General features: G+C 51.1%; 1 protein-coding gene across 18 annotated transcripts in view; it reads right to left on the reverse strand.

Annotated features, from left to right (window-relative positions):
* TMEM164 (transmembrane protein 164) overlaps positions 1–26,831 on the reverse strand; it is a 176,731-nt gene that overhangs the window by 14,067 nt on the left and 135,833 nt on the right. For 11 of the 18 annotated variants that reach the window (XM_033849852.2, XM_033849856.2, XM_033849855.2 and 8 more), the window contains 2 exons: positions 7,734–7,834; positions 1,723–6,126 (listed from right to left, as the gene is read on the reverse strand). In XM_033849852.2, coding sequence (XP_033705743.1) covers positions 5,920–6,126; positions 7,734–7,834 — 308 coding nt within the window. In that variant the 3' untranslated portion in view covers positions 1,723–5,919. Of the gene's footprint in view, positions 1–1,608; positions 6,127–7,733; positions 7,835–22,835; positions 22,947–26,831 lie in introns of those variants that run through there. The other 7 variants (XR_004524533.2, XR_004524531.2, XR_004524532.2 and 4 more) reach the window with 4 other exon arrangements.

The raw sequence follows: 26,831 nt of genomic DNA on the forward strand, positions 1-26,831 counted from the left end.
AGACCTCCGGACAAGCAGGGAGAGCGGGGTAGCCGAGAAAACAGCGCGAAGAACGAGACAAAGCAGCGAGAGACGGCAGGGCACGAACAAGTGGAGCTCAGTATGGCTGGGGCAAAGGGTCTGCTACGGATGGGTCTTTGTGGGACGTGAGGGTGAGGAGATGTCTACAAGCCCCCGCGGGAGTGAGGCGGTCAGGTCTCCATTGGAAACTGTTGCCTGCAGTAGAGGGTACAGACTGGAGCAGAGACCTTCAGCAGGGGCAGATGCACGAGCCCAGGGGACAGGGGGCCTTGGCCTAGGTCTTTCTGAAATGGGAGACACACAGAAAGGCCACGGGACCAACCTGCCGCACGTCCTTCCGGCAGCCTCTCCCCCCAGGGCCAGCCTTTGCCCGGCCCCTTGTAGCCCCATCCCGTTTACTTGTAGGCCTTTCAGCCGTGCTCTGCTCTGCGGCTCACCAGGGTCAGGTTTGCTGGCCACAGAAGAAAAGATGGGCTTGACCCCCTGCCTCGGCAGTCGTGGGGCCCGCCCTCCTCTCTCTCGCCTTCCACCTCACTGCCCGGTTCTCCCGTTCCCCTCAGGCCTGGGGGCCCTGGGCGAGGGTCTGCCCGGTCATGCCAGCACCCAGACAGGCAGCAGAGTCCAGGGGAGAGTGCTGAGCACCGAGGCGCTGGAGCCTCACCAAACTGGCTTCCCAGGCCAGCTCTTCCACTGATTGATTAGATCTGAGCCTCAGCTTTCTCCGTTTCTGCCTGTTCCACAGGGACAGCATGAGCAATCAGCTCGCCGTGTTTCTGAGGGGATTACATCCTGTAATGCATGTGGAGGGACCTAGCACCATGCCTGGCACACGGCTGTAGCTATAGCTTTACTGATGGAGAAGCTGGGGTCACAAGCCAACGAGTGACTTGCCCAAGCTGGTGGTTTTGTGGCCCAGGATGGCAGGGCCCAGCCTCTCCGATAACCTGGGTGCCCAACTACTGGCCAATGAGGAAATCCACCTGCACTGGGGACCGCTATGCCTAGCTGTGTCCCTTCTAGAAGCAGCCACAGCGGCAAAAGTCTGAGTAGGGCCTCTGTCTGGTGTAAAGGCGGGCTGGGCTGATCATAGTCACCACGGGCTGCTCAGTGGGGAGCCCTGGACAGCCGGGTCCGACTGTTCCCCAGGGGCAGGGTTACCTCCACATGGGACGGTCTGAGCTGTGTCAGCCTCGCACCTCTGCTGAACAGAGCCCGCCCTCAGGAAACCTGGGATGAGGGAGCCTGATCACGTCTGGTTTTAGAGCTGCCGCCCCTAGCTCAGTCCTCCAGCCTGGCCCAGCGCACATGCGGCCCCGCGAGCCCAGCAGATGCCCCCAGCAGACAAGCCCTGCTAAGAGCACAAGGCCTGCTCGGTCCCTGGCAGCACTAGTGGAAGCAGGCAGCAGCGTGGGGGGATTCGAGGCCGCACGTCCGGCCACGCGACTCCCAGGGCAGAGCTGTGCTGAGTGCGCCAGCTGCCCCTTGGTGGTCCTCCACGGCCTGGACGACCATCGGCCCCTTTTGTCTACTTTTCAAAGCAGAAGCCCTACTGAGAGGGTTCTGAGAAGCAAGGCCAAGACTCCTGGGTTCTCATAAACCTTTTAATAGCAGTAAATGAAGGAAACATTTAACAGTGAGTCCCATGGTGAGGGTTCCTTTTCATTCAAGGATCTTCAACAACAGAAACACCTCAGACTAAAATTCAGAGTGCTAAGTACACAAATTAATGACCATTTATTTCCAAAGGTGACTGCAGAAACCACTGTGGTACAATCAAAAGGTTTTACAAAACAGAGAAAACATTACAAAATGCCCCAAGAGGCAAGCAAACTGGTAGGGGCACAGAGCACCCAAGAACCAGCTTGGCAAAAATACTCATTCTGCAGCTGTTTAGGGGAATCACAAAGACCGGTTCTAAAGGGAGCCGCTGCGGGGGCGGGGGCCAGGGAGGGGTGTGCCCAGCGCATAGCAATCCCACCCTGGGAATGAGGAAGGACCGGGGTCGGGGCGACGACAGAGGCACTGCCAATTTCCCGGCAGAAAGAATTACAAGTCGGACTATCTTATTCTCTCTACCACAGTAACACCAATAGAGATGAAGAATTCCTCCAAATACAATACAACACTGACACTGAAAGAAAGCAGGTTTCCAAAACCACAGCTCAGCTTGAAATGACTTTTCTTGTTGTGTTTGTTTCGTGCCACGAGTAGCAAACCAGTGTACAAAAATGTCACAAGAGCAGCAACAAGCGACTAGGTTTTCCTGAGCACAAGTGGCTCACTCTATATACAGAAGAGGAAGGTTCGCTCCCTCTCATGGACCCTACCCACCCCCCCCCCAGAGGGCGGGGCAGCGTGTGCAGTGAGGACGCCCCTTCCCGGTAGTCCAAGGAGCATGCGAGGGCCTGCAGGACAGACGTCCTCCCTTATGCCTGGCTCCCGGTTTACCAAAACCAGCACCGGTGTCTTGTCTTGTAGGGGCCACACTGGCCCTTCTTCTCCCCTCGCCCGCCTCCCCATCTCCCCTTCAGATGACTCGGGATCAACACGTACACATCCATGGAAGTCTTTTTCTGGCCAAGGGAGGGGGAGGAAGGGTCTTCTGCCAGCCTCCCCCTAACACCAGCGCGCAGAGACGTGCTGACAACCTGCTCTCCGTGGGCAGCTGTGCCCGCTCCGCTAAACACTGGGCCCCGACGCCCCACACGCCCTGGCCACGCTGCAAGCAGCTTCTGTGAATGTTGAGAAGTCCCAGGAGAAAGGGAGAAGGTTGACTTCGGGGGACAGAAGCCGTGGCTTCCTCACAAGCTGACAGAGGAACACATCACTGGGCCTCCGGGAAGAAGATAGGCCAGATCATCTTTGGTGTACAGAAGGAAATACCACGGGGAATGGAGAAGAGATGGGGGCCTACAAGCAGGCATGACCATCTGTTATTCTGAGCTGATGTCCCAAGTTGGCCAGCTGAACACACTGATCTCACTGGGCCAGTCCTTAGCCAGGGCTACCTGGGGGCTGGAGGGAACACTCCTTTGCCTTCCCGGGGCCATTTTAAAAGAAACTGTCCACTTCCACAAACACACGGAGCTCTCACATGCTGGCCAATGGCACATGGAAACTTGACCAGGATGGCTGGGGAAGCCCCTTGGCACTGACAGGAAAGCACAGGGGATGTGCCGGGCAGCCCGGGCCCACTGCTGCAGGGGCCACCCTCCAAGGCAGGCCGCCGAGGGTCTGGCCAGGTAACCTCTCCGCATGGGCCTGGCCCAAGGAAAGAGTCAGGTAGAGACCAATTCAGACGCCCGCTGCTGCCCAACACCTCCAACGCAGGCCATGACTCCCTGTGCAACCTGGGACGGGACTTGCTCTCTGTTCCTTCCCCCTACATGTTTCCGAGCCAGCCAGAAGCCCTGCATCTCCCCTTCTCATCCCCCTCCCCCGGACAGGTGCACCTGCCTCTGGCCTGGCCCAGCCAGGCACGTAGCTTCCACTTTCTTCTTTCCCTCTAAGCAGCTGAAAGCTGCCAGCCAGCGTGGCGAACTTTGAGAGGCACGCTAGTGCAAGGGAAGCTCGAGCTGACTAGCACCCCGCACCAGGCCATGGAGACACGGAGGAAGAGGCCAAGGGGCACTGAGGTCTTGCCTCATCAGCCACGCCTACACGCAGCCAGTGGGCGGGGCGAATCCAGCCCCTCAAGAGCTGCCTCTTCCGGAGGGTAACCCAAGGCTGAGAGGCACTGAGAAAAATTCGGCCAAACCCTCAAAGATGGCAGAAAATGAAGGTCACGCATCTTGAGGAGCTCACGGGGAGCCAGAGCATTCGGTGTTCCCCCTTCCTGCAACCCCACACCCTGGGGATTGATGATCTCACTGCCAGCGTACCTCTGCAAAGGGATGGGCCCCGCCGTGGTTGCTTCCCTGGGCCTCGCCTTGCTAGGAGAGACTTCTCCATCCTGCTGCCTCCTGTAGGTCCACTTGCTAAAATCATGACCACTGAGTCACTGAAACTCAATCTAGGTCTGATACAGTAACACCTGAAATATTGAATGGGCCCAGGGCAACTGGGCTGCCTAGAGTGGGAGAGGGAGGGGGGCTCATCAGAGGAGGTCACAGAAATATCTTTTCTGTTATTAAGTAATCTATTCTTAGTAAGAGCCAACAGGGAGCCAGCAAATGGTACCACCTCCTTCTTGAGGTCCATGTATGACTGAGGCTGCCTTGCAACAAAAGGTCTCCCTTTCAGAGCACTTGAACCTCCACCCATGGGGACCTGATTTTTTGGTACCTCCCTTTCAACCCAGACGTGGGCTTTCGGGCCGGGGAGCATGTGATGCCCCCCACCCCCATGCTAAACAATTCATCTCTGAGTCTGCCCACAGTGACGACACCTGGCCCGAGGGAAACAGCACTGCAGGATCTGTATGTTCCCAAACCTAGGATGCCGAGACATGCTGCAAAACCACGAGACGGATCGACAGGTGTCCCTCCAGAGACAGGCCCTGATTCAAGGATGCTCCGAACTCAAACATCCAAAAGCAAATGGACAGACGAATACACAGAACTCCAAGAGCCAGAAAACCCAACTCTAGCTCATCCTTCCCTGAAGCTGCCTTTAAAAGAGAGAGAGAACATTTAAGGGGCACTCAAAATTAAAATGTCGTCTATTATCAACATTAAACTAAAAGCAAGCATATGATTCAGATCACAGTTTTCTCAAGTTACCACGGCTTTTGACTCATTTCTACGCTCACTTCTGATTGGGATATGGGTCAGTTCTCAGCTCTCAAGCAGAATTTACCCAAGGTCCTGCCTAGCATTAGCTGTGGACATTTCAACCTTGCGCACTTTGGATTTGCCATTGCAATAGTGGAATCTAGCCCCTGGGCTGGGTAGCGCCCCACACCTCCCACCTCTGGCAGCATCCTGGAGGGAGTGGCTGGTTGGCCGCTTGCTTTGAGTCATGGGACACCAGTGGGAAGAATCTGGCCAGCTCTCTTTTGGCCATGAGCTGGGAAATCCCTTGGCTCCCGGCTTGCCGCTGGTATAGAAACAAGGCCTCGGTCCCCTTATGGTGAGGGCTGTGCTGGAGACAAAAGGGGACCCCAGCATAAGCCTGGAGGTCCCTGGCAGTGGAGAAATGAAACACAGCCCAATCTCATCGCTTCGATGCCAAAAGAACTACTGCTTGTTGTTCCCTTTCTCCTCAACCAGATGTTGTTAAAGCAGCAACTAGCAGAGTGAAAGCCACTGACTACTGTCTCGCCATTTAAGGCCACGAGGAGCAGGGAGAGAGCGGCAAAGGGAAGGAGGAAACGTGCGGCCCTCGGCACTACAGCCCATACTCCAGCACTACCGCCCAGGCTCCAGGACTACAGCCCAGGCTCCAGCACTACCGCCCAGGCTCCAGGACTACCGCCCAGGCTCTAGGACTACCGCCCAGGCTCCAGCACTACCGCCCAGGCTCCAGGACTACCGTCCAGGCTCCAGGACTACCGCCCAGGCTCCAGGACTACAGCCCAGGCTCCAGCACTACCGCCCAGGCTCCAGGACTACCGCCCAGGCTCCAGCACTACCGCCCAGGCTCCAGCACTACAGCCCTGGCTCCAGGACTACAGCCCATGCTCCAGCACTACCGCCCAGGCTCCAGCACTACCGCCCAGGCTGCAGCACTACAGCCCAGGCTCCAGGAGCTGTCCTGGGGGAAGAGCCAGGGAAGGAAGAGTGGTGGAAGAAAGGGACAGAGAGGAAGGAAAAAGAAACACACCAAACGTCCTCCTGCCCTCTCCCATGATGTCATCAAGAGCTGGGTGTCCTCCAAGTGGAGTCAGGACTTGTTTCCTCAGGGGCAGAAGAAAAAAAAAACCCCAAAACAAAACAAAACAAAACAACACAAGCACCTTCAGTCTATTTTCTTGGCTGGAAGCCGGAGCAAATCCAGCAGATATTTACACAAGGGCCCAGCCATGTATGAGAACAGGATGACCAGCTTCCCGTGGGTCATGGTCATGAGAGTCTGGTGTCCCGAGGCCCAGATGCGATACCAGGGGCCGTAGAATGGGTCTGAGATGGCCGGACACAGCATGTTGTTCAAATTCACTTCGGTGACCTGCAGGGACAAGGGAGGTAGAGTGAGCGTTCACCATCCTTAGGCTTTCTCTGGCTTCTGCCAGTTCAGCCGTGTCTACCTAATGGGGACTAGACAAGGAGGGATTGTCAAATCCCCACCTGTTCATAGTGGGATCTTTCTCCCCTAGGTTTTCTGAGTGGGTCAAGGCTAGAGCCCTTTGGAGGTGACGGGGGAGGCCGTCCAGTGGAAAAGCTGGTCGGTTTTGCTCAGTCTTGCCTTCCAGTTGGGCCCAGTGCCCGTTGCCATTCCTAAGCATTTACTGGGTGCCTAGACCCGGAGGGGTGTCATGGGATAAAGGCAGTCCGCGGCACGGCCCCTGCCTGCATCAAGGTGGGGTGATCGGTCTACCACGTGTGACCTCAAAACAGACGGTGCTCACCAGCTCTTGCCCACCATGGGATCTGAGGGGTGTACAGGACGGGGGCTGAGTTCTCAGAGAAGATTTCACGAGGGCAGTGACACCTGAATGGACTCATGAAGGATGGATGGGGGTCATGGCGAGAAATGGAGTGAACGGAGCCTTCCTTGTAGGAGGCCCAGAGGTGACACCGAGCACGGTACGTATGGTGACGTGAGCACAGCGACTCCTCTGGAATCGAGGAGTCCCAGTGGACAGCAGGTGTGAAGGCCATACTGCTTCCTCCCTAGAGAACAGGAAGCATTCATGCTATTGGCAAGGAGCTCCAACTAGCCCCCAGGCCAACCAGAGCAGAGCAACACGCCGGGATGGGGAAGACAAAATGACTGAGTGCTTCAACAAAGGCGCTGGTGACATCGGTTACACGCCCTAGTCCTGCCAGGTCCACGCGGCTAACGCACACAAAACCCGGCATGCCGCTCCAGCCTCGAGCACGGCCACGGCCCCTGCCTTCCAAAGCCCTTCAAGCGCGTTCTCCTTAAAGACAAGTCCTCACCACCTCTCGGGGTCGGGGCTGCGGGCCTGGGCCGTGTCACGGAGGGTGGAGAGCGCACTGCACTCGAGAATGAGGTGACTCACCCAGAGCAGTGGCAAGGCCAGGACTCGAACTTGGGTCTCCCGACCCCAGCCCCAGCCCCAAGCTCTTGCTACTCACTTCGCCACCACTAGACACACCGCCCACGCACTCAGCGATCCTGGGCTCTGGAAAACTCGACTACTGAACATCCCAGAATGCCACGGGGGTCACCCGACACCACACTTTCACTGGACACACAGCTCAGGGCCCGGTAGTAGACCCAGAATGGACCCGAGGTCAGAAGCCTCCCCCAGGCCCAGGGCCAGGGCTAGCATCCTGCCTCGCATGGGGTCCACAGCAAACCACTTTCCAGCGCAGCTCTCTAGCTCCGATCCAAGCGGCCGTGAGTGAAGGGCCTCCTTGCCTCCCCAGGGGTGAAAGGAACAGTCATTACTGAAGGATTCAGAAAACTCTTCGGAGAGGCCAAGGCTGTGGATCGTAAATCAAGAGCCCAGACACAACACTCTGACAGCCTGGCCTTTGGCATCTTGTATTTTCAAAACAAAACGATACACCAGCGCCAACCAGGATTATCAAGATTTATGAAGAACGCCAAACAGAAGGGATAGAAGGGGATAGAACCAAACTTACCAGGCCCAGGATCTGCAAGACGCTGAAGTGATAAAAGAACATGAGGCCAGTCGAGAGAAGGGCCCAGCGGAAACTGCTGAGGGGCTCCGGGGTATAAGCACCTGGGGGGAAAGTGGAGACAGTGAGACAGCGCGTTTGGTGACCCTCTTCTCCTCCCTTGTCCCACGAGGGTGCGGGCGCTGCGGCCACAGCTACCGCCTGCTGTTTACCCCCTTCTGCTGCCCTGCGACGGCTGCTCGAGAGACAGCCCAAACCGATGAGCTGGGCACTCCTGTCACCCCTTCCAAAGTCTGTTCTGGGGGCCATTACAAAGAGGGATTTTTTTTTTTTTTTTACTGTTATTATAAAAGTAATACAGTCGGCCCTCTGTATCTGCAGGTTCCACATCCACGGGTTCCACTAACCGGATCGGTCCGTGGTCAGTTGAACTTGTGGATGCGGAGTCCACGGATCCGGACGGCCGACTGTACTACACCGTTCTCTATAAGGGGCTTGGTCAGCCTCGGATTTTGGTACCCGCAGGGGTCCTGGAACCAGTCCCCCTCGGACACTGAGGGATGACTGCACGTGCTCACTAAAGGAAACTTAGAAAATGTTAAAAGGTAGAAATGAGATGGAGGAAACGAAGAAAAACACCCCCAGCGCTCTACTGAATGTGACCACTGCTAGCACGTGGGTGTGTCTCCTTGGTTCCTGTATGCCTTGGGGGCTTCTTTTCTTTCCTCTTTTGATTACTAATCGGAATTTTACTGTATATATAATTGTATAGCCTTCATGTCCACATTTTTTTAATCATTCCCTCATGTTTCTAAAGAGAAACGTCACCGAGCAAGTATGGCATGGTGGTCGAGATGTCACACAGATGTGGTTTCAAACCTGGATTCTACCACTTACTGGCCGTGTGTGACCCTGGAAAAGGTGTTTCAACTCCCCGAACCTCAGCTTACTTGTCTGTAAAATGGGGCTACTTCTGAGAGTTGTTGCGCCACTTCCCAACCATTAGACAACCCTCTCCCCTTGGAACAGCAAGAATGATGTATTTTCCCTCTATCGGCACTCAGGAACTCCTATCCCGGTAGGCTTGGATGTATTCTAGACCCTGCAGAGCAGGGGTGTGGCTTATAGGACGCTACGGGTGCGTGCATCCATGGGGGTGCTCTGGAATGGAAGGAACCTGGAACCCTCTACCTCAAGCAAGTAGGCGGCGACAGGACATCCTGGAGTAGTGTTTTCCCAAGTCAGTCTTTCACAGATTCATGCATTCATTCACCAGTTATTAGGCACCTATTATATTCCAAGCCCTGCGCCAAACTTTGGGGAAAGGAACATAAAGAAGACGGGCTCCCTGCGGCCTCAGATGCGCAATCCGGCAGACGAGGCAGACAAGCTGCTAACAATGAGAACCGGTGTGATGGGTGTGATGACCCAGGTCTGTGCCACGCGTTAGGGGAGGACGGAACTCAGCTTGGGGGGCGGGCGGGGAGACTGATTTTTGGTGGAGGGGGCACCAAGCAGAGTCCTAAAGGACTAAAAGAGAGGCCTAGGCATTCCAGAGCAGCAGCCTGCAGGAAGGCAGACATCTGGGGGAACGAGCCAATTCACAGAACTATGGGGAAGAGTTGAGACCACAGGGGAATAGGACTCAGAGGTTGGCAGGGCTAGGCTGCTCCCAGCTGGGCCAGGTAGGACCTTAGGAGCCCGGCTGAGGGCTTTCGGCTTCATCTTGTGCCACAGGGTCATGACCCTAGATGCCTCAAACCTCAGGCAGGCAGGTAACTGGGAGCAGGGGGGTGACCAGACAACAGGGATGCTGGAGATGGGCCAACTGGGAAGCCCAGGCCCCTTCTGAAGAGGTCAGCCGCCACTCAGTTCCACCCCATCATTGCCCTACGGGGACGTGGGCCCAGAGTTGCCAGTGTTTTCACTCTTGCAAGAGAAGCCAGAAATGGGAACTTTCATATGGAATTTCCTGATTTTTAAACGTTGGCAAATCATTCAGATTGTTTTAAGAACGCTCAACGGACCACACGAAACATGTCTTCTTGGATGGCTTTCAGCTCATTGGTGGCCAGCTTCGAGCTCTGCCGCAGAGCCACAGCAAGCGGCGGAGGGGTCTGAAGCGGGAAAGTGATGCGATCAGACGTGCGCTTGAGAAAGATCTGCCTGGCCGGGGTGCGGGGTGTGGGCTGGAGCAGAGAGCGTCAAGGCGGGGGACTGAGACAGAGACTGCTTCAGGAACCCGATGACAGAGGAGGATGGATAGCTTTGAAGACAACGGCGGTGGCCCTGGGTTCTAGCTTTGCATCACTGGGTGGATGACGCCGTTTACTGAGATGGAGAAGAGAGGAAAAGGCAGATTTGGGACAGAAGGTGGAGAAAGGAGGCCAATGTTAGACATGTTGAAGTTGAGGTGTCCGTGAACTATCCGAGTAGAATCGTCTCTTAGGTGGCTGCCTGCACTCTGGGAAATGCAGCGTGACGGGTGACAGTGTGGGCACTGGAGCCGGGCAGACACAGGTTCTCAAATCCTGGCTCTTGTCGCTTATCAACCTCAGGGCCTTGGGCAAGCCTCAGTATCTCTTGAACTCAGTTTCACTCATCTGCAGAATGGGGTGCCGCCGCCTACTTCACAAGGTCGTCGGGTAGATAAGATCATTTAAGCCATGACTGGAGTGTCATATCTGGGATCTAAGAGATGCTGATTATTTTCATTATTATATGAATCACAAGCTCAGTGAAAAGGACGGGGCCGAGCGTCCATATATAGGTGTCATCAGCACAGGACAGTAACTGAAATCACAGGAGCATATGCAGACCGAGTGAGGAAGAAGGTCAGAGGCAGAACAACAAGGAACACCACAGTGGGGAGTGTCGAGGGAAGGAAAGGAGTGAGATGGGGGTGACTGAACCCCCCGGGTCTTCTGGGGGAGAAGCTCAGGCTTGCCCTGTGAACAAGAGGCAGGCTCACCGCACATCTGAGTCAGACGGCCCTTTGCAGGTATTGGACTCATCCGTCCACTTTGTAGATGGACAAACTGAGGCTGGGAGATGGGCAGTGACACAGCCAAAGTCAACAGCAGAGCACTGGGCTCTCAGACACAATGCCAAAGGACTCACTGCTCAGTGCCCCCGCTGCCACTTGTCACAGACCTCCAGCACACCACGTTGTACCAGATCTTTATCTACCCGTCTAGACGAGTGCCTTGGGTCGAGGACTGCGTGGGATTCGTTTCTGTGTTCCTAGCAGATATCTAGCACAGAACTTGGAATGCGCTTACACTGTATGCACTTTCCTGTCTGCTGGATAAGTGGGAATTGGGTACCATGTTGTCACCCTGACTGCTGGGGACGTAAAGGGGAAGAGGGCACCTGGAGGACCGACAGGTGCTTAGAGCCCTGAGCAGTTTTCCCCAGGTGTCCCTTCCCTCCAGCCTCTGCTTGGCTCCCCCTGGTGGCAGCAGGGCAGTAGTGACAGACCCCACGGGCCTGGTGGTGGCTGCAGAGGGAAAAAAAGGACCAGAGGGGGAAGTATCCTCCGCCAGACTTCGGCAGCCCTCCCCCACCCTCCCCTGAAGCCCCTGAACCCTGTCCTGCCCTATATATGGGGGGAAAGGAACGCCCAGGCACTGCCAAGGGGCTCTCAGTGCTCTCACTGCAACCTCAGGACCATTCATTCTGTGTTACATCACCCGTCCCACGTCGAGACGATTAGTTCTCTGAGGGAGGGGCCGTTTCGGAATCACCTCTTCACCTCCAGCACCGGCTGCACGGTGGGCACTCAAAAATCATCACTGCTTGGGAAATGAACGGGACAGGCTTTCTGGAGCACCTGTTACACTATAACCCGTTGGCTCGACAATGCTACTTTGAGGACTACCGTCCAATACCTCAAACACCCAACACATGGCCCTTATTTGCACAAAGATATTTACACCTGCACTACCCACTATACTGAAACACTGGAAACAAACCAATTGGGGAGATAAGTTAAGTAAACTCTGGTACCTCAGTATTGTGCAACAGTCCACTGCCATTCAAATAACAACCAGACAAACTATATACCTGTGTGGCCAAGTCCCTGGCTCGTGATGGCAAGTGTAAATGACAGAACACCAAACAGTACATCAGTGATGGAAAATACAGCTTAGTGGTTTAAAACAAAGGCCTTGGGGTCAGACAGCCTTGGGTTTGAGTCCTGCCTCTGCCACTGCCTAGAGGGGTGACCTTGGGCAAACTGTGCCACCCCTCTAAGCCTGTTTCCTGTAGCAACGTCTATCTCTCGGGGCTGCTGAGTGGAATAAGAGATATAAAAAAAGTAAATACACCAGCTAGCCTGGCATACAGATGGCCGCTATTTTTATCATGGCAACCACAGCCATCCAACGTCTCATAGAAGACTGGAAGACGACAAGGAATCTCGTAAAGAGGTGATCTTTTTCTGTGAAGGGGGACTTTGTGGTTGCCTCTGCCTTTTCACTGCTGTTGCTTCTTTTCATTGCAAAGGTGATCAAATATTCAATCTCTTTGAAAAAATAGAGACAAAAAAGAAAGCACCATGAGAACAGATGACCCAGTCTACCCAGATATATGCAAATTGTATGCAAACGCACATCATTCTTTTTTTATATACCTGGATGTGGCCCTTGGGAAAATCTCAGTGAAAAACCAGTTTTCTTTTAAGAGAAAATAGAAACTTAAGCACTTTCAGAAAAATTAAACACATAAAACTTTTCTTTTTTACTTTAAGAAAAAAATTAATGTGACATTTTCTGCTAGCATCTTCTACCCCAGGAGGATAGAAGCATTTCAGCTCTAAAGGTAGGGGGAAACCGAGATAATAGCTTTTTCTGAAATTGATTTCTGCCAGAAGGAAGTTTTATGAGTGCTGGGAGAGACATCAACTGTGCCACCGACAGCCAAGACTGATCCCCAGAGGCCTCTCCCAAGGGCCCTTTCTCTCATCCTCTAATCCCACCTGGGAAGGGCTTACACTGAGGAGATGAGACTGGGCAGGACGGCATCCTATTCTCCAATCTCCTTCCTGCTCCCTTCAAGTCATTCACTTTTACATATTACCCATTCATTCAACACGGACTGGCCGCACGCTGGGCAGACTCCATGCTAGACAGTGGGGAGATGGAGGCCAAGACAGGCCGTGCCCTTCAGAACTACCCTGCAGCTTACCCGTGAGCAATGAGATGGTGTGATGAGGTAAGCGCACTAAGTAATGGAGACACTGAGGAAGGGGAGCTGAAGAACATGACAGTTTGGGTGAGTTTTGAAGAATAAGAAGGAGATGGCAGCAGGAGCTTAAAGGAAGGAAAGGACATTCCGGGCGGCAGAGTACAGCCTGGGAAAAGACGTGGAGGCATGAAACAGCATGCCATTTGCATGTAATCCCAAGCAGGTCTGTGTAACTGGAGCATCAAGTGGGAGGGGACACGTGCCCAGAGATGAAGCTGGAGAGACCGGCTCAGGTCATGAAGAGCCTTGTCTGCCGTGCCCGGGACCTTGGCCTTTATCCTCTTCACAACGAGAAGCCATTGAGAGGTTTGAAACAGGGGAGTGCAAGGTCAGGTTTCTGTTTCAGCTAGCTCGACTGCTCTGGCAGCAGTGTGGGTGATGGACAGGAGAGGGATAAGGTTGAACACCAGTTCGGATGCTGCTGCAGAAATGGATGACTTGGCAATTCGTAGGACACAGAGGAGGCACCTAGGCTGACTCCCAGGTCTATGAGTTCAGTGACTGAGAGGTTGGGGGTGTGCTGACACTGAATGCCTATTGGATACCCACACGGACGTCTCCAATTGGCTGTGCAAGTCCAGGTCTAGAGCTCAGAAGAGGGAGATGTCCCAGAAACAGAGCTTTGGGGTATGGATAAGATCAACACGGAAGAGTCCACAGAATGAGATTAAAGGACCAAGGACAGAGCCTGCAATTTACATTTAAATGGGTTAAGATGAAATAAAATTAGAAATCTGGTTCCTCAGTAGCCCGTCACATTTCAAATGCTCGATAACCACACACAGCTAGTGGCTACCATATTGGACAGGGCGGAGAAATAACACTTCCCATCATCACGGAAGACTCCACTGGGAACACGCTTCTTTGTAGAGGTACAGTAAAGACAGATACTTCCACTGGGTTTGGCAACATGCTGGTCACTGGTGATCTTTGCTGTAGCAATTTCAGGAAAGTAGCGATGCAGGAGCTGGGTTGTAAACAACTGAAGAAAAGCTTTCCAGGTGCACAAGGTAAGGAAGGGAATGCCAGGAAAAGGGAACAGGATATGCAAAGTCACAGAGAAATCATTAGCCAAATTCCCAATGTTTCGATCACTTCTCTGAACGTTCCCTTCATCCTTTATGCTCTTCCCTGACCTACCTCTCCCCACAAGGAAGCTGCTTCATCTCTAGCCCTCTGAAGTAGTCACTGGTTTATTTTCCCCCTGGGCCGAGGGAGAGTAGGGAACTTCTTTCTTTGCATCGCTATTTCCAACCCACTACCCTTCCGTTTCACAGTTTTCTACAGACTATGGGTCATGGTCCTTAATATTCCTCAGGGCTCTTAGTACCTGGCTCGGTACCTTTCTCTCCAAAAATACCCCCATCTTATCTCTTGATCTTTTCAACATATGCCTAACATGAACCCTCCAGTACCCTGGCCTCTCAGCTCCCTGGCCTCCTCTCCTCAATGATTTCGTCCCCGTCTCACTTCAGCCAGTCGTTCTCAAGCTCGTACCTGAGACCTTATAATTATGAATATCTACAGCCCCTCGTTAAGTCAAGCATTCCCTCTTCATCCACCACTTCTATCTTTCCAGCTGACCCCCTCTAACCCTGACCCCAACACTTCTTTGACCCCCCCTGGAATCTGTGATCCATTGGTCCTCCCATCTTTCTTGCTGTCCCTCATGGTTCCCTCTTCTCTCCTTCAATTCCATTGCCCAACACTCAAATTATCCCTGGCATACACCTTTGACTTCATGGCATCTCTCATTAGCCCCGTACTTATCTTGAAAAAAACCCCAGCCCTGGTTAAGTCCCAGTCTCCTCCCCCGCCTTGCCTGCACCTACACAGTTGAACACGGCTGGAGAAAAACATCTGTGCTGACTGTTCTCACATCAGATTCGTGATGACAAACCTCAAGTACATCTTTCATGTTGCCAGACAGTCATACTACACTTCCCCAGCCCGTTCACTCTCTCAGGCCACAATTTAATAATTGTCTTCTGTCTTCTCAGATCTTCAACACTTCTAGCCCATCCTCACTCTCAGATGATGACCCTGATTCCTACTTCACTGAGAAAAAAGGAATCAAAAACTTCCAGGAGCTCTCATGATCACATCTAACCACTTATCTGCATCGGTGCCCAATGTGCTCTGCCTTCACCCTGTTCCCATGGATGAACTGCCCAGGACCCCAGCCAAGGCAGGCCTTCCCTTTTGTATCCCAATCCCACCCGCTCTCAGCTACTCAATATCGCTCCAGAAACGGTTTCCTCTTTCTCTTACGTCGAGGAGTTCTTCTCCTCTACTGGATTATTCCCATTAGCATATAAACTAAACATACTGTAACAGCTTCCATTCTAAAACAAACACACACACACTTGACCTCACTTCGCCCCTGCAAGCACCTCATCCTCTGCTCATCTGCACAGCAAAACTCCTTGAGAGAAATGTCTACACCTGCCCTGTCTAACACGGTAGCCACTTCCATACGTGGCTGTTTAACACTGAGATGAGCTACTAGTGTAAACTACACTACTGTATTTCAAAGGATATAAAATATCCTGGTAATAATTTTATATTAATTATTTGGGGGTGATAATATTTTACATATAGTGGGTTAAATATCAGATATATTATTAAAATTAATTTCACCCATTTCTTTTACCTTTTTTTTAGTGTGACTACCAGGACATTTGAAATTACATATGTGGCTTACATGTTTTTATTGGACAGCACTTGTCTATATTCCGCTGTCTACAATTCCTCTCTTTCCATTCTCTCTCAACACGAGCTAATCAGGCTTCCGTGCCTACCTCCCCACCCCTCCCTCCACCAAATCAGCTCCCATCAAGGTCACAAATAACCTTTTCATTGCTAAATCCAGTGGCCAATTCCCAGGCCTCATCTTATGCACCCTTTCTGTCTTGAAACGTTCTTCACTTGGCTTCTGGGATGCTGCTGTCTTAGTTCTCCTCCTGCCTCACAGCCTGCTTCTTCTCGGTCTCCTTTACTGCTTCCTCCTTATCTCCTTGACCGCTAAATGATGGAGAGGATCAGCCTGCAGAACTCAGAGCTTTTCTCCTCTCTAAATACTTTCATTCCCTAGGTGATTTCAACCAATCGGCGTGCTGATGACTCCAACATTTACATCTCAGCCTGGACCTCTGCCTTGAACTCCAGGCTCGCATAGCTCACAGTCTACTCAATACCTGCACTTGGATATCTAAGCAGGCATCTCATTCTTAAACCCAGCTTTTGATTTTGGCTCCTATGGTAGATTGTTACAGTACTGGCTCCCAGTGAATCACACCTTCCCAGTATCCACACCCTTATGTATTCCTCTCCCACGATGATTTGGCCATGTGGCCCATCTGGCTCAGCCAGGGAACTTGCTTTGGTCAATGGGACTTCATCAAAAAGATGCAATCAGAGGCTTCATAAGCGCTTATGAATTGGGGCTTGCCCTCTTGGAATGCTGCCCTGAGATCCCCATGCCATGAAAGGCCTTGTGGACAGAGAGGCCCAGCTATCCCAGCTGTCCCAGTTGAACCCAGGCAGGACCAGTAAGTAGAAAAAAAAATGTCTTAGCTCAGGCAGCCATAACAAAATACCATAAGCTGGGTGGCTTAAACAACAGATACTTATTTTTCATAGTTCTGGAGGCTGGGAAGTCCAAGATCAAGGTATTGGTAGACTTGGTGTTGGGTGAGAACCCACGTCCTTGTCCATAGACAGACATCTTTTTGCCATGTTCTCACATGGTAGAACGGGCTAGGGAACTCTATGGTCTCTTCTTATAAGGGCACTAAACCCATTCACAAAAGCCCCACCCCCATGACCTCACCCAACCCTAATTACGTTCCAAAGACCCCACCTCCAAACATCATCACATGGGGGTGGTGGTGGTGGTTAGGACTTCAACATAGGAATTTCAGGGGAGGAGACAAACATTCAGTCCGTGACAAAGAATGACCCAGTCAACCGACACAACTGTGAAAAATAATAAGTCATTGTTTTAAGCCACTGAGTTTGGGGGATGTTATACAACATTAGATAACTGAAAGAGCACTTCCTCCCCCGACCCTCCAAAAAAGCAATAAACAAGCACAAAACCCCTTCTCCTAGTCTTCCTTATCTCAATAAATGGTAATTCATTTAAGTTACTAAGGTCAAAAACCTTAGAGTCATCCCTGACTCCTCTCTGTCACATCCCACATCTGATCCATCAGCAAATCCTGCTGGCTGTGCCTTCAGCATGTATCCAGAATCCAATGGCATTTCTCTGCCGCTACTGTTAGTACCCAAGCCCAAGTCACTAGCATCTCCTTCCTCTTTTATTGCAAACATTACTTATAGGTGTCCCTATTTCTATCCTGTGCCCGTACAGTCTAATTTCAGCACAGCAACTGGGTGACCCCTTGAAAGATTAACTCAGATCATGTCAGTCCTCTGCTCAAAAGCTTCCAATGGCCTCCCATCTCCCTAAAAAGAAAATGTCAAGTCCTTACAATGGTCTATGAGGCCCTATATATGAGCTGCCCCTCACCTCTATCCCCTGTCTGACTTCATCTGCTACCACTTTCCCCTTCCTTCACATGGCTCTAGACACACTGACATACTTGCTATTGCTAGAACATTCTAGAAACACTTCTGTCTCAGGGTCTTCACACTCGTTATTTTCTCTGCTTGGCATATTCTTCCCCCAGATATCCAGCAGCCGACAAGCCTTCGCTCAGATGTCACGTTCTCAGTGAGGCCTTCCTTTACTCTCTCCTCCAATTCAGCAACACTATACCCGTTGCCCTGCTTTTTCTCTTCCTTTATACACTTAACATCATCTGACTTACTCTCTATTTTACTTATTTCTATGTACTTATTTCTTTACTGTCTCCTGCCACAAAAGAATATAAGCTCCATGAAAGCAAAACTATATCCGCTTTACTGTTTTATCCCCAGCAGGTACCTGACACAAAGGAGGGGTTCAATACATATTTGTTGAAAGAATGAATTGAGCAGCCCAGTATGTTCGAGAACTTTATACAGTTCAGTAGCAGTGGACTATCATGTGGGAGAAAGGGATAAACAAGAGACGAGGGCCAGTTCTTTAAGAAGACTGTTTGCAACATTAGATATTTTGGACTTTACAAATCATCTTGAGATCTTGTTAAAAGGTGGGTTCTGATGCAGTAGGTCTGGGGTGGGGGCCAGAGCGTCTGCATTTCTAACTAGCTCCCAGGTGCTGCTGGTCCTCCGACCACACTTCACATTGTAAAGGATAGAGCTCCCCATCTGGCTGCTGAGCGAAATAGGGCAAGACTAGAGGCAGGGAGACCAGTGTTGAGGCTCTTGTAGTAGACCAAGTCAGGGATGATCAGATGTGAACTAAATGGAATAGGAGTGGTAGGAATGAATCTGAGAAATGATCAGGAGGTCAGATTGACTGGATGCGGTGGGAGTGGTGAAGAGCCAGTGGTTATGTTAACATTTCTGGCCCGGGTAATGAGTGAGTGGTGGTACCACTCAGCGGGAATGGGGAGCATCGGAGAAGGTGCAGGGTTGGGTATGGGGGGAGAATGACAAGTCTAGTTCCTGACAACAATGCCACCCCATCTTTGGTGCCCTCTGAATGAGACACCCTCATTTACCCAGAAGACAGAGCTCTGGGGGGTGCAAGCCCAACATGACCCCAGATGTGTGATTTCCCATCCTCAGCTGTTGGGTGCAGGCCCAAGTCAGGCTGCTTTTCATCCAGGCATTGGATCAAATGAACTGTACCCTCTAGTCTGCTTAATGTATAAGGCTGTCCCAAGCTGGGTGTCCATGTGGAAGGTCCACCTGGTTGACCTTCTATCCTGAGGGGCTGGAGAGCCCACTCAGGCCAGGCTTCACCCTCAAACTGCCTAGTGGAGGCTGACTGGGCCACCCAGCCTACGTCTAAGGCAACGTAAAGACCCACCTTCATCCATGAGGATCAGAGAGCCAGCCCTCTGCCCAAAGCACACAGAGTGAGGACCCTGAGCTCACAGAGACTCCAAGAGGTAGACCTGGCCTAGCAAACAAGCACTGGAGTCCAGAGACCCAGGTCCCAGCTTCCGCTCTTCTCAAGTTGCTGTGTGACCACCTGTGTGGATCAAAACCCCTCTGGGCGTCAGAGTCCTGCTGGCAGGGAATTCTCAGGCTCTCTGCTCCTTGCAGGAGCACTGTAGGGATAGAAGAGCTAAAGGAGCACAGAGATACTCTAGGGAAAAGTGCTACTAAACATAACCCGCCCCGTGCCTCACACACGTTCTACAGTTAGTACTTGCTGGGTCTCTGGTGAGCTTTCAGCAAGGGGGAACCAGCTCTCGGATCGTTTGAGGCAGTGAGGCTAAACCTTCAGTCTGTACCAGAATCCCCTGGCGGGTGGCTCTCAAGCATGAGCTGGCATCAGAATCCCCTGGAGGGCTTGTTAAAAGGCATCTTTGCCGGGTCCCACCCAAGAGTTTCTGATTCAGTAAGTCTGAAGGGGGGCCTAGAATCAGGAATCTGAGAATTTGCGTTTCTAACAGGTTCCCCGGTTAGGCTGCTGCCGCTGGTCCAAGGACCAGACTTTGAGAACCCTTGCCCTAGAGAACCTATGGAAAATGCAGATTCCTGGGCCCTGCACCAGAGACTAGAATCCAGGAGATCTGGGTGGACCCCGGAATTTCCATCTTAGGAACAAGCACCTCAGGTGATCGATGCTAGGTCCTCCAACCACACTGCCTTAGGGGGAATTCTGGAGTTGCAAGAGGTACCAAGAGGTTCGGGGAAAGCCACCGGTACAGGGGCAGATACTGCTCCTTGAATTAATTAATTCCCTGCTCCCACAAAGCACTCCTGAGCTCCAAATACTTCCTCTTCAGCAGCGAAAATCCCACAGTCTTCAGAAACTCACCGACCCACCCTCCTGCACAAGGACCAGCCCTGGGCCAATTTCTCAAATTCCCTAGCTTTTCCCTCTAACCCCCTAACCCATCAGGAGCCTTCAGAATCTACCTGAGTCCCTTATCCTTCCTCCTGCCCCTCGCCTGACCAGCAAAGTGGAACTGGGAAGCCATTGAAAGAGAACCTTCCCAGCATCCTAAAGCTAGACAGACAAGTGGGGCAGTGGGCTAACATTGGGTGGGAGAGAAACAGGGGACACCACCTGGAACTGAGGTCGGCATGAAAACTTGGGGACGTCACAGGCCAAAGTGCTCTGGCCTTAACTGTCCTAGAGAAGCTAGCACGGGGGCTGTGTCCCAGCCCTCATCCTGCAGGAGATAAGTATAAAGCCCACTCAAGAGAGAAGTGGCTTGCCTGGATCAAACAACACTGGGGTTCTTACACCCCAGTTTCCTGAGGTGTCCCCAGAGGACATATGATTTGCTTGGACTTCAAAACAACCTTGTCACCTGGGTCAAGCCTGAGAGTCCACTGTTCTCCAAGTCTGAAACAAGAGCGCCCTCTAGTGAAACCTAAAGGGGTTTCCAAGCAGCCTGGAGGTGGGGCTTGTTAGCCTTCCTGTGCCTGGCAGGGACCCCTCAGAAAACATGAGGACACTGGTGAAGCCCTTCTTAGAACAAGGTTTTATATGCATAAAATAAGAGGCAAAGGGTTATAAATGAAGCCAATGACGTTAAAACACGGTTATCAAAATATTTAAACAGACTTGTAATATAGTACGTACGTTTCTTTATTAATGTGTTTAATAATAAGAGCTAGGCAACTACCGTAATTTCAAAGCAGTGATGAGCATAAACAGTATTCTGAGCTGTCTGCCACGACTGTAACGTGATAGGAAGCCATCTGCGATTGCTACTGACAACAAATCCGCAGGTATGGCTCATACCTACATTCATGTGCTGCGTTTCTGCTAGAGGTTAGTGAAAACAAACGTGATTATTTTTCTCATCCAAGTTAGTGGACCCCTTAATTCCTATTTGTGGACCCCAGGTTAAGAAACCGTGCTTAAATAAAAACCAACCCAAAAAACCCCACAGGGATGGAGAAAAGGGAGTTCCCAGAGTGGGGAGTTGCACCACCAGCCCTGCAGGTCCTCAAGTTGGCTGCCATCCAAGCCATCCCGTCGGAAACCCATGGAAACCCACGATGGCGACCCTAGCAGCAACAAATCCCTCTGTACCTGCCGCCCTTCCACGGAATGGCCCTTCCACCTCCCTCCTCACCCTAAGGAGACCTGGCTCTCCTCTGAGGACACTGCTTCTCCCTCTGGCTGTTCTGAGCAATTCTTTCTCACAGCAAGCTTTTTTTTTGGCGGGGGGGGGGGTATGCGGTTGAGTGTTGGGGAGGTCCTCTAAGCCCCCATGATTGCTTCTAGATGTTTTCTCTTTTCTCCGTCTTTCAAGCGTCAGCCTCTCTCCCTCAACATTGTCGCCCGTTGTCCTCCAGGTCACTATCAGATTCATCCCAGTCTTCCTTTTCCACATTAGGCCTTTTGCTGCCAGCATCCTGGGTGATTTCAACATCCACGCGGGTGCCACTTCCAACACCCTAACCTCATGGTCCGGTGAACCTTGTCGACTCTGCCTGCCGATCCGCACCTCTACTAAACCTCGCTCCCCACAACTGGCTTCGGTCAGCACCGCCAACTGTCCCACCTCACACAGGAGCATCTGACCACAGCTGCCCACACTTTCAGCTTTCACATCCTCATTCCTACCGTGCATGTGCCCGTGGACTTCCTCGTGACCTCCGACCCCTTGGTGCCCCTTTCCTCCCCACAAGGATTTCTTCCCTGGTGGGCATAGGGCACTCTTCATCCCTCCCGCCCCACACTTCTACCTCCCCACTCACTAGCTCATCCCCTAGCTTGCTGACGTGAGAAGAAACCACTCAGACCACGTTTCATAGGTTTGTAGGCCGAGTCCTGACACATTAGCAAGAAGAAATCATGCTAACAGCAAACTTATGTAGTGCGAACCAAGGGGCAGGCACTCTTAGAAGCGCTTTACATACATTAAGACATTTAATGCGCATTACAACCCTCTGAGGAAGTACAGCCGAACCGGAAACAACATAGTGCAGATCCACTAATACGTGGATTTGTTCAATAAATACGTATATACGCACTGTAAATGTATTTTCTCTTCCCTGATGATTTTCTTAATAACATTTTCTCTTCTCTAGCTTCCTTTATTGTAAGAATACAGTATATCACATACATAACATATAAAATATGTGTTAATAGACTGTTTATGCTATCGGTAAGGCTTCTGGTCAACGGCAGGCAATTAGCAGTTAAAGTATGGGGGGGAGCCAAAAGTTATACATTTGACTGTGCAGGGCACTGGCACCCCTAACCTCCGCCTTGTTCAAGAGTCACCTGTACTATTCTTCTTATTTTATAGATGAGGAGACTGAAGCACAGAGAAGTTAAGGAACTTAGTCAAGGTCACACAGCTACTAAGCGACAGAACCAAGATTTGAAACCACACAGTCTAGCTTCATAATGGGCAGCACGTACTTTTCATCATGCACATCTCAGAAGAACCTGTCTCTCTGGGCACCCAGGCCTGTTCAGTAGACCTTCCTCTCTACCCTAGCTTCTCAGCTCCTTTGACTGGGTGGGAAATGAGTTGAGGCCTGCTCTACAGATCTGGCCACCTTAGATTCTTAGGATCCAGAGGAGGAAGCTCACTTAGGTGTCCAGACCAAAGCTGCAAGCTCTAGCCCAGCCCTGCCTACACTGAGGTCCTGGCTGCCTGCTCAGCTAATATGAAAGTGGCACTCTGTTTCTCATTCTTACTGATCCTTGTGGGACCCACCCTTGGTTGGAAACCCAAAGGCATGGTTACCAAAACTCTGTCCCGAACATCCCTTGACTTCTGGGTCTTCAACACCACTGACCTTACTTCCAAAGCCCCAACCTTGAATGGATCCCTCAAGCCAGGTGTTCTGCTTCTGCACTCAGGCTGCTGAGACCTCCTGGAGAAAATGGGGTAACCGGACAAACCAGTACTGGAAGAATGCAAGGAAATGTGTTTCAGGAGCGGTCCCCTCAGTGCTAACCACCAACCAGAAGGTTGAAGAAGAGCTGCGCTGTCCAATATAGCAGCAGCTATTTCAACTGCCATTCAAGTTCCTTAAAGTTAAATTCGAAATTCCCCAGTCCTAGTGCTTCGACCGCACGAGCCACATTTCATCTGCTCAGGAGCCACCTGGAGCTCATGGCTGCCATGATGAACAGAGCAGATATAGAATACCTCTGGCATCACAGAGCATTCCACTGGACAGCACTGGGAACAGTCTAGACTTATCTCCTTCTCTCATTTCCCACAGCACTTACTCCTCTTGTCATTACCCTTCTCAGTCTACCATCAAGCCCTTTCATCCTCAGCGGTTGTCATCACCTGAGTCATTCACTCCCCTTTCTCCCAGTGCCTTCAATGTGCCCTCTCATGACCGGCTTTCACCTTAGCACCTGAATGTGCCCCAAGCCATGGGCAGAGAGGGAGGGGGAAGAGGGGAAAGCAGGGGAGATAAACCCCTCCCTTGACTCTGCAAGGCCCTTCACCCCTCCTTCCTTAATGTCCTTAAGTGCTTCTGTCCCATCCTCACATCGCCAACGACCTCACTTTCCTGGAGCCCTCTGAAACAATGTGGCACTCTGGATCATAGTCCTTTGATGACAATTGCTAGTGCCTTCGCTTCCAGAACAACCAGCCACTCCTCTGTTGCTCTGACCATTCCTACAATTTCCTTACCTTCTTCTTCCTGTCTATTATTTACAGGTTCATGTCCCACAAGGCCTTTTTCAAAGTTCTATCTCCTCCCCACCTACACAGTTACCCTGGATCATCTCATGATTCCCATGTTTATATCCATCACCTTTATACCGAAGCTATCAAAGACAGCCTCTAGCCCAGACCCCCCTGAACAGCTCCAGAATATTCCATTCAATGGCCTCCTGGACATCTCAACCTGGAGAGCCTAGAGTTGCCTTAAACTCAAGTAAAATCGCCTTCCTCCTTAAAATATGCTCCTTCCTTCTGTGCTCCCTATGCATCAGGCGCAGCCAATCCCCCCGCCCATGGCTACCCAGACCAAAATCCTGTGGCCTCAGAAGACTTCATCCTCTCCCTTGCTCCTATAGCATCTTAATTATAATAAACACTATTATTAATTTAAGGATTTATTATTAATTTAAATTACAATAAAATATGATTTTAATTCTACTGGCTTCGCCAAAAAGTTCGTTCGGGTTTTCCCCTAAGATGTTACGGAAAAACCCGAACGAAACCTGAACACACCTTTTGGCCAACCCAATACAGCTTCATCTCCTGAAAAGATGAAAAGACGAGACTGCCACCTAGTGGCGAAGCACAGATAAACAATTGGATATGGAATATAAAAAGTATAAGGAACTTCCAGGAAAATGTGCCTTAGGCTGCCTAGGAATGTCAGACACAGATCCAGAGAGGAGGTAGCACCTTTGAGCTAACTTGTAGAGGAGGACGCTGAGTTTGCCAGGTCCAAAGTAGAGAAGCTGGTTTGTGTATTGGGCAGGGGACAGGGGGCGCAGGTATGACTTTGAAGGGAAAAGTAACGGGAGTTGAACTCTTAAGTGATGGGAAATTGGGTCCAAGAGAAAGGCAAGGGTCAGATTGTGAACAGTCTTGAATGCCACGTAAAGGAGTTTGGTCTTCATCCTGTATGGGAATTTTAAGCAGCGGAGTGAATTCTGATCAATTTGCTTTCTTTAGAAAGGTATTTTGGAGACTGGATGCAGGAGAGACTACGTGGGAGGTAGGGGCAATCAGGGGGCAGGGAGAGGAGAGAAGAATCAAAGTACTAGTCCCAGCAATGGACGCTGAGAGCCTGGCCTAGGACAGGGGGTTGGGGGCCAAACTGGCAAGCATTTTGAAAATCTGGATCCTCAGAACTTCTGAGCCGATTGGTATAGGGGATGAGGCAGAGGAGGGGGTCCGGGAAGCTGCCTTGGATTTTGGCACTGGATGGTTGGTGGAACCACTAAGATAAGAAATAGAGGAAGAGAAGAACAGCAGGTTGGAGGGAGGAGCATGGAATTGAGGAAGCTGATTGCAGATGTTTACTCTAAAGCACCTGTGGCGTTTCTCGGGCCCGCATCTATAGATGGGGAATGCCAGGATCTCTGGGGCAGGCAGGACAGAGGAGCCGGAGGAGAAACAGCTGGAGAAGGAGGAGAACCTGGAGACAGGGGTGTCATGGGGCTCAAAGGAGAAACGGGCATCTAAGAGGAGGGGTGTCAGCAGTGTTAAATCCACTGACAAACATGCACTTCGTATCTGCAAGCCTGTGGCTTTAGAAGTCGGCAAGGTACAACCCTGACCCCAAGAGCCCACAGTCTAGTTGGAAGACAGATGCGAAATTAACGAGAGGCAGTATAAGCGGTTAATAATAAGAACAATACACCGCACTTACCATGCGTCAGGCACTCTTCTATATACTCTACATATATGAGCTCCCTGACCCCTCACAACACACCTACTAATCCTCATTTTACAAATGAGAAAACAGACACAGAAAGATGAAGGCACTAGCCCAAGTGCCAGAACCAGGATTCGAACCCACAGTCTGTCACATCCAGCAACTACATGCAGTGTGGTCATGACGCCTGCCTGCCTGGTTTCAAATGCCAGTTTAAACTCTAGTGCAGGGGTGTCTAACCCTTGGGTACCTTGGATCCCTTGGGCTGTTTGGGGCCCTCTCTCAGAATAAAGCTTTTAAAATATAAATATCTAAAATACATTACATATTAAATATATTATATTTATATATTAAGTATATTTTAAATATAAATATCTAAAATAAAAGATACAGGGTTATAAAAGAAAAAATACTATCAAAATACAGTTAGCAAAATACTTTTAAATAATAAATGTCTTTAAATATTGAGGTGATGATGAAGTGAAAATGATTTTTCAAGATTATCTGGAAAAAACAAACAAACAAACAAAAACTCGGGGCTTCCCTGGTGGCGCAGTGGTTAAGAGTCCGCCTGCCGATGTAGGGGACACGGGTTCGTGCCCCGGTCCGGGAAGATCCCACATGCCGCGGAGCGGCTGGGCCCGTGAGCCATGGCTGCTGAGCCTGCACGTCCGGAGCCTGTGCTCCGCAACGCGAGAGGCCACAACAGTGAGAGGCCCGCGTACCGCAAAAAAGAAAAAAAAAAGATTATCTGTAGCGGCTGTAATCAGTAGAAAATATCTGTGATTTATATTAACGACAACATGCCACGTACTGCAAATGCAACTGTGTGTTGCTGTCTGCGATTCAGAACTGAAGGAAATGCTGTATTTCAGTTGGAGTTAATGCAAATGAAAACGCGATTTTTTTTTCCCCACATCCAACGTCATGGGCCCCGTAGGTCTAGTGAACTTTGTGCGGACTCAGTGAGCTCAAGATCATCTTGTAAAACTCTTACCCAGTGCCCAGTTCATGGAAAGTGCACAATAAACATTAGCTCGTAAGATGTATAACAGGATATATGCAATGTGTAGTGTGTGGATATACAGTCATTCATTCATCCCTGAGATATCGAGAACGAAAGAAAAATTCCTGTCCTTAGAGTGACGGGCATGTGAACAGACACCTGCACTGCAGTGTGACAAGTTCAGCCACAGAATAAGAGGGCTGCCTGGAGAAGGTGACTGCGGAGGTGAGTTTTGAAGAAGGCATGCTTTCCTGGCCAACAAGCTAGACATGGGTATTCCTGCCAGAAGTCATGGCATTTTCAAGGGCACAGAGCCATGAAAGTTGCACAGTAAACTCAGGGGACCCTAAGGATTTGGGTATCACCAGAGTGCAGAGAACAAGGAAAGGAGGAACACGAAGGGAAAGGGGCAGGGCCAGGGCACACAG

This window comes from Tursiops truncatus, chromosome X (genome assembly GCF_011762595.2).
Source record: "Tursiops truncatus isolate mTurTru1 chromosome X, mTurTru1.mat.Y, whole genome shotgun sequence".
NCBI lineage: Eukaryota > Metazoa > Chordata > Mammalia > Artiodactyla > Delphinidae > Tursiops > Tursiops truncatus.